This window comes from Apteryx rowi, unplaced genomic scaffold (genome assembly GCF_003343035.1).
Source record: "Apteryx rowi isolate R43461 unplaced genomic scaffold, aptRow1 scaffold_655, whole genome shotgun sequence".
NCBI classification, from domain to species: Eukaryota; Metazoa; Chordata; class Aves; order Apterygiformes; family Apterygidae; genus Apteryx; species Apteryx rowi.
Genome location: NW_020450933.1, coordinates 52,785 through 65,043, shown reverse-complemented (window position 1 = coordinate 65,043; position 12,259 = coordinate 52,785). Strand labels below are relative to the sequence as shown.

Below are 12,259 nucleotides of genomic sequence, written 5' to 3'. Positions count from 1 at the left end.
CGAGAAGCCGAGCCGCCGGCCGGCTGGCTGCGGGGAGCCCCGCGACACCCGGGCCCCAGCACAGCCCCTGCCCGCGTTCAGTGCCCGAGGCGAGGGTTTGGCCCGGCGCTCGGTCCCCGGGGAGCCCCCGGGTTCAAGACAGGCGCCCTCTCCGGGGCGCGGTTGCGGTGTTGCCTTCCCCCACGCGCGGCTCGGTGCTGTCTGCCAGGGGCGTCGCGGCGGGCGGGCAGGCAGGCGGCTCCCACCTCCCCGGCGGCTCCTCTCTCCGCCTGCGGCCCGGACGCGGACGTGGAGATTGGGGAGGGCTCGGTTGGTGCCACCCAAGCGGTGTGCGTGGTGTCAGTCCTCTGGGTCTTTCTGAGCTTTCCTTTCCCGGCCCAGGGTCAAGCGGCAGCACCTGTGGACGTGGAGGACGCTGGCCGTGCCTGCCCTGCGCTGCGCTGCTTACAGGCAGGTAAGGCAGCCTGCAGCAGCAGAGCGTGCCCGTGTTGCATGTAAACACACGCTAATCCTGCTCCGATGACCCTCTCCAGATCTGGACTCGGGGTGATGTTTCCAGGGGAAGTTTAAGCAAAACCTGGCTGTTGATTAAGAACATAAAGAGAGTTTTAAAGCTTGTCTGTCCATGAAAATGTTGGCCTGATTTCAGGACCTAACCAGCATCTCTTGGGGGCTGCGGAAACTGATATTATCAAACCAAGGATGATGAAGCTTATATGTACTATGTATTGTCCTGTAAGTGGCTGCAGTAAGTTGGCTGCCACAGAAATTTCCAGTCATTTGGGAGTGCACATAATAGAAAGAGGACTGCCTGGGAACAGTCACTCGTTTGGCCTGTCAGTCCCTAGCTCAGATCCAGAAGAACTGCTAGAGGCTCATCACGCTTTTTTTTTTCTGAATTGTTCCACTTCCATAGTGATATTTTATGCAACTCACTTTACCAGCCTCTACCAAATAGCTGAAATTTAGCATGAGATGATCAAATGCCTTTTTTTTTTTTTAATTTTAAAGGTTGAGCCAAGATTTTTTTTTTTTTTTTACACTGCCACCCACCACCAAGTACTAGTTTGATGGAGGTTTGTGCTGACAGAAATTGTCTTGAAGTTGTAGGGAGTTACAAATGTGAATGGGGTCAGCTGACATGCTTAAGCTCATGAATATTAAATTGCTAATTCCTTGTAGCTTTGGGCATGAGGAGATGATCACAGATTTAGATCTGGGATGCAGTTTCAGATCTTCTCTTTAGTTTAACTTGCCGTTTAATTTGCCAGGCATCTGGAATGTAGAGCCTTGTTTTATGAGGAACTGAGTTTTAGAAAAAGTGATGTATTGTGCTATTTAAATATGACAAGTTCTAAAACCTCGATTTGTACAGCAGAAAGATGTGGTGTGATACTGGTTAACCAGGCAATCTGGCTTCCTTTGAGCAATTTCTATTTCTGGAGCATTTCTCTTCATTATTCATTAATTCATTCTAGAATTGCTTAAAAAAATCTGAAATAAAGTCGTGTCTTCTTTGCTCACTTGTCTTTTTCCTTCATTTTTATAGGCAACAACAAAGATTTTGTCACCATGGTTTCAAAAAGGAAATTATCAAAATCTGATGTTCCTGGAGAGAATTCAAAGACAGACTTGCCGAGTAGGTACTAAGGTATAATCTGCTAGAAGTGGAAACCCTATGTTAAAGGCAGCGGCTCCCAGACAGGGAATAGGCCAAACTGGCAATTTTGATGTTGTTAGCTGCATGTGATGATGCTGCTGATCTTTAAACGCTAATTTTTTATACATCACAGTAAAATAACAACACTGAAAATGGTACCATATCTTTTTTCAGTCCCTCTGTTCTTATACATTCAGTCAGTGATTATCATCTTGAGCTTCAGTGCCTTCAGAGTCAACAGATTAAAACCATTTGATCAAAGCTGTTATCAATAAAAGAAACCAAAATAGCCTCCCTACAAAGCAGGAGGGGAAGAGATTTCTTTTTTCACTTTAGCAAATGGTTGGGTACCTAAGAGAGAGATCTGGTACAAGAATCTAGATCAAATTTGTGGTCTTCAGGCTAGAGGAAAATGTACTGCACAGTTCATAACATGTTAATGGATATATCTGCCTCAAGAGTAAGCCGCTGAAGGTAAGGTATATCTTAACTGTCTTTGGTTATAAATGGATCACTAAGAAGAATGAATAAGAAATATTCCTTTGCAGTGTTATGCTGCTTGGGTAGATGCTTTATAGGATCTATACATTGGCACTGAAGTCAGCGAATGATTACTGTCAAATAGAACCTCGTAGTGCAGTTCATTGGTCTGGTCCCATTAAGTGAAATCCTGTGTTCCTGTAATTTCTTCCTAGGAGGTTAATTTTGAATTAGTTGTTTATATGAAAGATCCTTGCTGTCTTTATTGTAGAATAATTTGATGTAGCATGTCTTATATTAGAAACGAAGAAGTCGCGGATCTCTGATAAGGAAAAGGCCTCTGCCCAAGATGGAGTAGAGAATGATGGAGTCTTTGAAGAGCTCCTTAAAACATCGGGAATTATACTGAAAGCTGGGGAGGGGCAGAATGAAATAGGTACGGATTTAATAATTGCTCTCTCTTGTATCTGAAAACTTGCAAAGATGACCATTATGAAGTAAAGATGTGTTTTACTTGCAGAATAAAAATGCTTGAGCCAGCTTGTTCTAAAGTTCAATCAAACCTCCTTCTGGCCTCTTATTTGTTATATACATCTTAAATTGACCATTTCCTGCCTAATCCAATGCATCAACTAAACTCATTACACCACCATCTTCACTTACTTTTTGGGTATATATATGGCAAGTCAGAAGACTGATGAAAGACTGGAAGTGTATGGAATAAGATTAGACTGCATGGGTGATTACAGTATTACCTTTTATTTGTTAGTCAGAAAAAAATAGAAGAAATAAGAATTTTCTTTTTAGCTATTGCTTTATTGAGCTTCAGAAGCAGGTGCACTGAAACAGGAAAGCCAACATGTCATGTTGCCTCTTCAGCAGCTGGATAAAATATCTGTTTTGATATAGGCACTTCACCTTTGTCATAGACTAAGCAGCCGAAAGTTTAATTGCCACATAGGGCTCCACAATCCAGCTCTGTGATAACAGCAAGGCTGAACTGCCTCAGCAGTGGCTCCCAGTATTGGCAGCAGTGGGGTTTGTGCAGAAAAAGACTTCTTTAGGATGGCTGGGATGCCATAGTATGTGTCTCGTTTGTGGTGACAAAACCAGTTTTGCCGGAAGGTGGCTACTGTGTCATGTCAGGCAAATTGATCTTTGGGTATGTATGAGTTGTGCTTTTGACAAAAATCATGTTGTACTCCTCTGCTTGGTTCCTCGTTCTGACTTCTTGAATGGATTTGCCTGTATCTGCCAAAATCTGTAGGAGTTAGTGTGTCAAGCTGGACCCTGTTTAATGCTGTCAGCCTCAGCCCTGACAGGAGTGGTGATATCTTTCAGGCTTTTGCTGACTGGACATGCTGATAGAGCAAATGCAGAAACATCAGTGGGTGGCTTGAGAGCTAGTACTTAGTGTAGCTGTTAAGATGTTGTATGACTAAAATGTGTGTCTGGTTCCTTACTCTCTTTTTAAACTTTCTCCTTAGCTGTAGATCAAACGGCTTTCCAAAAGAAACTCTGCCTGGCCCTGAAGAAGCACCCTACCTACCCACACGTATGTAACATACTATATGTTTTGGCAGGAGCCAACTTTAAAACCTGTTTGCTGTGTAGCAAAAGGTGCAGATGTGGCTGCCTGTCCCTGACCTGAACAAATTTATACAACACTGTAGCTTATTCTTAGACTTCTGTGGTCCAGCCTCACTAATTCTCCCAACCTTGCCTTCCCAGCCCTTTGATCCCATCGTTCTTCTGCTGTGTCTCTCTCTTCTGAGCTGTTATATCTGAATAGTCAGACACGAAAAGAGATGACCAGCCTGTCCTACTTGGTGTGTGTGCTGAAGGACTGGTTTTGCGCAATTTCAGGAGCAAATGCTGCACTTCCATCACTGTGATCAAACAAAGGAATCCATTGGCAATGTAATTCAATAGACAAAGACTCTTACGGGAGAGAAATCCCTTGCTTAACCTTTTAGTGAAAGTTGCGTTTGGTTTTGTGTTAGCTGGGTGCTAACAGTGTTTGAATTACCACAGCATGGTGCTCCTCTCCAGTCAACAAAGCCAGTGTGAAAATCCTGAGGCTGGTGATTTGAATGGTGATATTTATGGATGTAGCTCTTGACACACTAAATGTTGCTGTCTTGGCTGAACAGGAAGAAGACACCTGTGTAAAAAACCTTTCAAGTCAAAGTAAAATGTGAGATTCTTTCTTCAAATTATTGTGCGGAGCAACCAGCATTTCCTTTTGGAAATGGTTTAGGCTAGAGTGTATCTAATGTTCCTTCCATCACAGTTTTCATCTGTCTGCAGCTCCCTGGCTAGCCATTCCCTATTCCTATCCTCCTTCCTATTCTCATCATCTGCTCACGCAGAGCATCCTAAAGACAGCAGCTGATCAGTGCTTCTTTTCAGGCAGTGGATAACTTCTCTGTTCTTTGCAGGTTGTGCAGGAATTTATCAGCGGCTTGGAATCTCACATTAAGGACAGAAACCAGTTCAAGAACTGTCTCTTGCCATGCGCTCCCACACGGAATGAGGGATCGAGGTTAGGGATGATGTATTTTGTCCTCCCCATCAGTCAGAACCCATCTCTACTTGAATGTTGCGTAATGTTGTGCAGACTGGAGGGAAAGGCCATAGCTCCAGCTGATGCATAACAAGAGTTATTTGTTTTTCAAAAAAGTGGCTAGTGTAATACATTGTAATTAAATAACAGCAAGTTTAAAGTGGTAAGTCACTGGGTTTACTAGCTGCTTATGGGCAGCTTGGGCCCCATAGCAGTTGAATAGCAAGATCCACATACTGGAAGGAAATCATCAAGGCTGGTGCAGATCAACTGTTTTGAAAAAATTTCCAGGAGATACAGGTTAATTGCAGAAACTTTTATGTTTCCAGCTCACACTAACCTTGCAGAGAGTAAAATGGTTTAAAGATACAGTGCTTTTTTAATTTTTTGTGCATCCATAGTTACCATACTTCTCTGCTATGGCTTAGTCTGGATAGCTCAGGAATTTCTCTTTTTCAGCAAAATGGGTTGGGAGTTCCTAATTCTGGGGTTCAGTTGCCTGAGGCACTGGTAGTTGAATGTGAACTGTGTGGCCCTCTTCCACTTATTTCCTCTTACTGTGGCCAAATGGAGACCATGAGCTTCATAGTGGAGCTTTCAGTTGCTTTTCCCCAGGCCGAAATATATTGAACAAATGATACAGTCTTCCTTTCTCACAACTGCAGCACTGTGCCCCCGAGTCTTCAGTTTCATTAGGAAGAGGCAGAAAGACCCTGTCACTCTTTGCTGATGCCTATGGGAAAACTTCCTCTCTCTTAAACAGCTGCTGAATTTTGGGCAAAGGCAGCTGAAACCTCCAGCTTGGTTTGACACTGGGTCAGAAATCTTCAGCCAGCATATAAAGTCTTTTATTTAATGCTTCTAATTTGTAAGCTTTCATGTATTTTAAAACATTTGACATTCTCACACAGAAAATTAATTAAGAGACCATTAGTACTGAAAAATGTTAAAACTTAGGCATGTATTTTCCTATTTCACTTCTAAGAGAATTCAGTGCTTAGAAGTCCTGGAAATGCTGTTATGCCTTGCAGTTATGTAGTAACAACCATTTACTAACACTCCTGATGTATTATTACCTCTTGGGCTTGAGGCTGGTTTTGGTATATAAAGGAAGTCATTGTAAGTAGATTTAAAAAAAAGCAATAATGGAAAGAATACAGTCTGTTTTTATCATGTGTTTTTATTACAATAGTAACAATATTTTATCTTGCAGGACTCTGGTGCACTCGTATTGTGAAAGCCTCATTAAACTGCTTCTTGGAATTGAGATCTTACAGGTATGGACACCTTAGTTTGCTCTTTACAGTGGTGTTGATTTGCTTAGGGATCCTTTTGCAGGATTCTTCTATAGTCGAGGACTAATAGAACTGGTTGTGAGGCAGTTGAGGCTTTATCTGGAAGAGTGTCCAATTTCTTGTTTCTTAGAGACAAAAATATGCTCAGGGCCTGAAGCACACACCATTCAAAGGGAGACAGAGGGAACAGTTTCTGAGCTGTTTGTTTGGTATTAAGAAGAGAAGGAGATCTTGCTGTCTTCACTATCTAGTTTCATGGTGTAAAGAAAACAGAGCCAGACTCTTCTCAAAGGCGAACAGGAACAAGATGACAGGTGACAGCATAGGTGGTAGCAGAGGAGATTCTGATAGGATATAAGCACTTTCACTGTGGAGAGTGCTTTCCTTAAGTGCTGGAACAGGTTGCCTAGAGAGGTGATGGAAACTCTTGGAGGCATTTAAAACTTGGAGGTATTTAAAAACAGACAAGACCCCAAGCAACCTGATTTAACCTTGATAGCTAACTATCAAGTTAGCTATCCTGCTTTGAGCAGGAGTTTGGAAGGGATGTCGCCAAAGTTCCCTTCCAACCTAAATTTTTTATGATTAAATTACACCCTGAATGAGGGCCTGCATGGAGCCCATGCACGTAAAAGGACAGAGGCCATCCCAGGGCTTCCTTGGGTGTAGTAGGGAGCTCAGTCTGTCTCCCCCTTGAAACAGTGGTCTCCTCTTCCTGTCACTGCTAGCACTACTGGAAGATGTGGAAAAGGGAAAGGACACTAGGCCCTTCCTTCTCTCCACTTCCTTTGCCTTGTCTTAGGGCACTAGAATAAGCCAAGGAAGGGGAAAAGGAGCATGGAGTCTGGTCTTTGCACAAGAAACATAAGAGCAGTAAGAAGATTCACAGTCTTCCCCCCCATCTGTCTCTTCCCTTCCCCTTGCCTCTTTCCAAATGTTGTAGCTCCAAAGACAACCATATCCAGTCCTGTAATGCAGTTGAAGCTCCTATTCTCCTGACTTTCCTGGCAATTGATACATGTTCCCCATAAAAGAACCATACAAGTGAAGCAAAATGCAGTGTAATAGTACTTAAATTGTACGTTTTTGTTGCAAAGCAATGCTGGCAAGAACAAGTTCTGTTAAGTTGTATTAAAATTACATCAAAGTATATCTGGAGCTGAAGGCAACAAATATCAAGGTATGGCAAGGGTTTGTGGATTTAAATCCTCTTGTAATTAAAATGTTTTAAAAGTTCTTGCCTTAAATACATATTTTTAAATTGCATTTGGGCCAGGATTAAAGGGGGGATCAGACCTTCGAAGGGAAAGGCAAGAGCATGTGGGTGCTGTCTACAGACTTATCTAAAGTTGATGCTTTAGATTTCTGGGTGGTGAAGAGCAACTCAGATGGGTTTGAAGAACAGAGTTTTGTTTGGCCTAGAGAATTATAAGTCCTGCCCAAATGCTTTGCTTGTATTAGATTATGTGGCTTGTTCATGCCACTCTCACCAGTTGTTTTCAGCTTGTGGGCTCTGTACCTCCTTTCCAGCATTAGGGAAGAGATTGCTTATAAAGGAAATATTTTTATTTGTGCTTTTGAGTCTCTTATTCTCTATGCATATTTCACCTATTGTGACAGGCTAGTTCTGATGGCGGTGTTCTGAGCAATGCCACAGCACAAGTAATAAATCATCATCCTAATGTTGTCTTTCTGCCTTTCCTCTAGCCTGCTGTTGTAACGCTACTGTTGGAAAAGATCCCTGAATTCTTTTTTGACATGTGAGTATGGCCTGTCTTCTCTCTGCCTTGAAATTGAATTTCTGTTGGACAATTGCCAGCTGTTCTAACTTTAACCATTACTTCAAGTTTACCCAAATGGATGTTTGTGCTTGTGTTTTTTTTTTTTTCTTCATATATGTATACAATTATTTGCATGGTACCCTTTCTTTAAAATTGGGGTGCATATATCAGAAAAGAAATTTATGGAAGCTGAAATACAGTAATACCTCATGATTCATTATGCCTTTGTTAGCTACGGACGTGAACTTTGGAAGTATTTCAGCAGAGGGACTGTAAAATGTTTCAGAGTTTCAAAAAGATTAAAATAGCTGGCACAGTTTTAGGATGCCGTTAGACACAAACAGATCTCTTTTTAAAATGCAGATTGTGTTCCAGCAAGGAAAATAGAAAAAGCATCCATTGTTTGTTAAATGTAAGACAGCATAGCAGAGATTTTGAGGCGCAACATGGGAAGAATTTAAAAGATGAAGCTCTCTTGCATTTGCCCTAGAGGCAGAAAACTTGCTACACAGTTAGTGGAGCTGATCAAGGGATAGAAAGAAGCTAGGCTATTCCTGATACAGTATTTGTTTCAGTGCTGAGTACCAAGGCAGGATACAAATGCTGTTCATACAGAGGTTGAGTCTGAGAAATTGTCTCACATTGAAATCTCATTAGAGGAGGGTTTAACACAAACAAACGATAACAAGGAATGAATTGTTTTCACCCAAGAGTTCTAAACCTTTTGGATATAAAAGTGATAAGCTGTTAATTGTGCTGTGAACCCTTAAATAAGTCTTAGAAATGGGTGTTGTTACACCTGTCTCTTATCAAGCTGTCAGAAGAGTGAAGCTCTTTCTGTGTATTAATGACCAGTTTAAAAAATGGAAACAATAAAATAGTAATAAACAATCCATTTTGCAGTTGAAGGGAGTTGTCAGGCTGATCCCTTTGAGATCTGGATTGTTCAGCATATTCATAAATGAAAAAGGAACTGAAAAGTGAGGTTATAATTTATGGTAATAAATTTCCAGGATAGTCTAGTCAAAAAGTAATTGTGAAGAATTATAGAGGTTTTCCAGTTCCTCTAAATTTCCCTGTGGCCTTCCTACTTTTTTGGTCTGTCAGTGGGACAAGAAAAAACATTGATTTTGGCTAGTCTGCAACTACACATGCACTGACTGGCCAAGTTCAATCAAGTCTGACATAAAAATGTAGAGTCCTGAAAAGTGACATGGCAATGATGCCTGGACAAGTGAAATTCAAATTACTGTAGGAAAGGTAGGGAGAACTCAGTTTATTCACCCTATCTGGCAACAGCCAGTTCACTAAACACGTATATGCTCATAGAGTGGTATGTCCAAAAGTTACTGAAGAGGGAGGACAGCTTAGACAACGCAGCTGCATAAGCCCTTTTTTCTTAGAAAAACAGACTAAAAATAACGTGGAGTATATGAACACAACAATGAATTCTATTTTAGGTGTTATCACTGAGGAAAGACATCTTGGATGGGTATTTCTTTTTGTTTCTTATTTTTAGTATCAATTCTATGTTTAACAGTAGTCAAAACATCAAACAGAGCATTAGGAAAGGAATTAAGAACAAAACAGAAAACATCATGCCACTGTAAATGCATGGTATGATCACATTTTGAATGTTGTATACAGTTATGGTCAGGCTGTGGAAAAAAAAAATAGGACAGTGTCCATGTAGGAAAAGAAAATTATTTTAAATAGAATAGAATTCTTCTGCTTGTCAAAGAGATAACTGGCAGAGGGTTGATAGGTGTCTGCAAAAGCAAGAAAGATTTCAAAAGGTAATTGAGGAAAGTTTAACCACTATTTCTAACTGTGCAAGGCAGTGAATTTAAAATAAAAAAGTAGAAGTACTTTTTCATATATTGCATGGTCACCTGGTACAGCCAGGTCACACTGCGTGCTTTCTTTTTTGTGCCGTAACTTAGAAAACAGCTGGTGGTAGGGTATTGAAACAGATTGGTGGTATCCCTGCTTTGTATATGAAGGATGTAAGAAGTAGGGTTCTTTCTACATGGTGCTAAAATTTGTAGGGGTCTTAGTGGCATTTTCGTAATGTGTTTTTGAAAGTTAACTTGTGTTTTTGAAAGGTTAACTTGAATTGTATCTCTTGGTCTTGCTCACCAGCAGCAAAGCTTTTGAGTCTGTGTGTAAATCTGACTAACCTGTGTTTCCCTTTTTCTGGAATTTCAGCGTAGGCACCTTTGGGACAAATTTTCCCCGGCTCATTGTCAATCAGTTTAAATGGCTTGACAGGCTTGTTGACAGCCAGGTGGGTACTGATGGCACTGTCACCTGCATGTTTTTCTAGTTAACTCCTGGAGCAGCTCTCAGGTGGGATAAGATCAATGTTGATGCTAATGAGAACTGATGTTAGCTTCATATTCACATCCTGAAGGAGAGATGGTAATTTACTCTTCTTCCTGCTTTCTTATAATTGCCTTCACTGACTTTTGAACATCCCCTTTTCGTTAATGTTTTGCCTCCCATGCTCTAAGTCTCCTTCATGAATTTGTATGTATCCGTATGTATCCATATGTATCCACAGGTGACCCCATTCTAAAACAGTTTGCTGGCAGGAAGTTACAATCTTCTCATGTAATTTTAACAAGAGATATCAGATACGTATAGGCATCTAGGGATTAATTCTCTGTTCCTGCTTTGGTTGTTCTTTTGCTGCTTTCCCTTCCTAAGTCAGTCAGTCTCTGTGGATTACTCTGTACTGGATGGTTGTTCTAAGGGTAGTCCTAGAATGAACTAAATTAAGAAGTCACACTAAACACTGGGAAGCTTGTTGTTGGGTTTTCCAGTTTCCTGTGCTTAGCAAGATGGTTGTATCCTACCTGTAAAATAGTGTTCCATAAAAGTCGATGGATGATTCACTGCTTCAACAGGACAATGAGTTAAGGGACGGTTGGTGTAAATCTAGGCAAATGACTTTCTGAAGGACCTTGTGTGCATGGTACTGTTGCTGTGCTAATGAACTGCTTGCTGGCAGTGAGACCCATGTGTTTTACAAGCATTTCTCTTGTATGCAGGATCTCGTTAAGAAGTTAATGCAGATGGTTGGTGTCTCTCCTGTACCAATTCAGCATGACATTATCACCAGTTTACCTGAGATCCTGGAGGATTCCCAGCAAACCGAGATTGCCAGAGAGCTCAGGTACAGCAGTCTCTTTTGTCTTTTTTTCCTTTTCCTTTTTTTTTTTTTTTTTGTGCTGAACAGAAGAAGACATCATACATTAATGCAGATTTCCCCAGGACTTACTAAAGTAGTAGGAGAACAGTCCATTTGTGTTAACAGAAACATTCACGGACAGCCAGCACTGGCTTAGAACATTTCCTCTGTGCTGTATGCTCTTAAAGACAGCAGAGCAAAGGGTGACCTAATACCAATAGACATTCTCCCAGAGAAAACTCCTTTATACCAACTTTTATATCTGTCCTTTTTATAGTTGATTTACTTTACATAATCATTTTCTCAGTAGTCTTGTCCAGTCTATGTTTAATTAAACACATTAGTCTTTCTAATTCTTATCATTATGCAGATCACTTAAATTTTTGTCAGTGCTAATTATCTTTTCACACTGGTGAACCACACTGGTGGTTACTACTACTTCAGCCTACACCTACAGATGGTGCATCCTATTACTTGTAGCCTCTCAAAAGTAATTGTAGCTTTGTGTTTCCATTGTCAGTCTCACCTCCTAGAAAAAAAATCCATACACAGTTCAGGTTTTTTTGCTGAACAAACTCCTCAGACATCTGTTTCCTCTACTTGTATCTTTGCAAAGCTGAGAATCTAAATAGCAAAAGCAAAGCATATTTATTTGCATGTTCTTGATGGCCTCTACTTACTTCTGACATGGAAAAGTAATTTTTTTTTGTGTAACAAATTAATTAGAGGGCGTAAATAGAGTTATTGGGAAGCAGATTAAAAAATAAAGTGTTGTTTCTTGTAAAAAGAAATGGCTTCTTGCTGGAAGCCAGGCCAGTTTATGTAGGAAGCATTGGTAAATACTTGTCTAATTCTTAGTCTGTTCTGCTGGAGAAAGGATTACAAATTAAGTGAATTTAGTTGAGCTCAGTGTGCCTTTCATTATGTGTTTGTTGAGACATTAGACATATTCAATCCCTGACTTTATGGTAACCTTAATCAAATTTTGACTGTTGGTGGCACGTCAGTGGGACTGAACTGTGGCTGAGATGCTTAGCAATGCAGACCACCACCTTTCCTCTTTGAAGTAGATAGTGCAGAAGGATTTGAAGGCTTCATAGAGCATCTTTGCCAACAAACTTGTCTAAAATACACGTGTGAAGTATCAAAGGTATCAAAATTAAAAAAAAAAGTATGGCAGAAACATTACGATTAGCAACTCCTTCCATCTGATGTTCCAGTACATGGCCATCACGTGCTTAGCCAGTGCATGGATTCCCAGGAAAGGAAAATGAGGTGTAACAG

General features: G+C 40.8%; 1 protein-coding gene across 1 annotated transcript in view; it reads left to right on the top strand.

Annotated features, from left to right (window-relative positions):
• The first annotated feature begins 228 nt into the window (after positions 1–228).
• The window catches only part of FANCD2 (FA complementation group D2), a 57,132-nt gene continuing 45,101 nt past the window's right edge, over positions 229–12,259 (top strand). Inside the window, exons 1-9 of the mRNA XM_026084927.1 lie at positions 229–454; positions 1,550–1,639; positions 2,442–2,576; positions 3,628–3,695; positions 4,582–4,685; positions 5,920–5,983; positions 7,709–7,761; positions 9,991–10,069; positions 10,836–10,960. Coding sequence (XP_025940712.1) covers positions 1,573–1,639; positions 2,442–2,576; positions 3,628–3,695; positions 4,582–4,685; positions 5,920–5,983; positions 7,709–7,761; positions 9,991–10,069; positions 10,836–10,960 — 695 coding nt within the window. The 5' untranslated portion in view covers positions 229–454; positions 1,550–1,572. The remainder of the gene's footprint in view (positions 455–1,549; positions 1,640–2,441; positions 2,577–3,627; positions 3,696–4,581; positions 4,686–5,919; positions 5,984–7,708; positions 7,762–9,990; positions 10,070–10,835; positions 10,961–12,259) is intronic.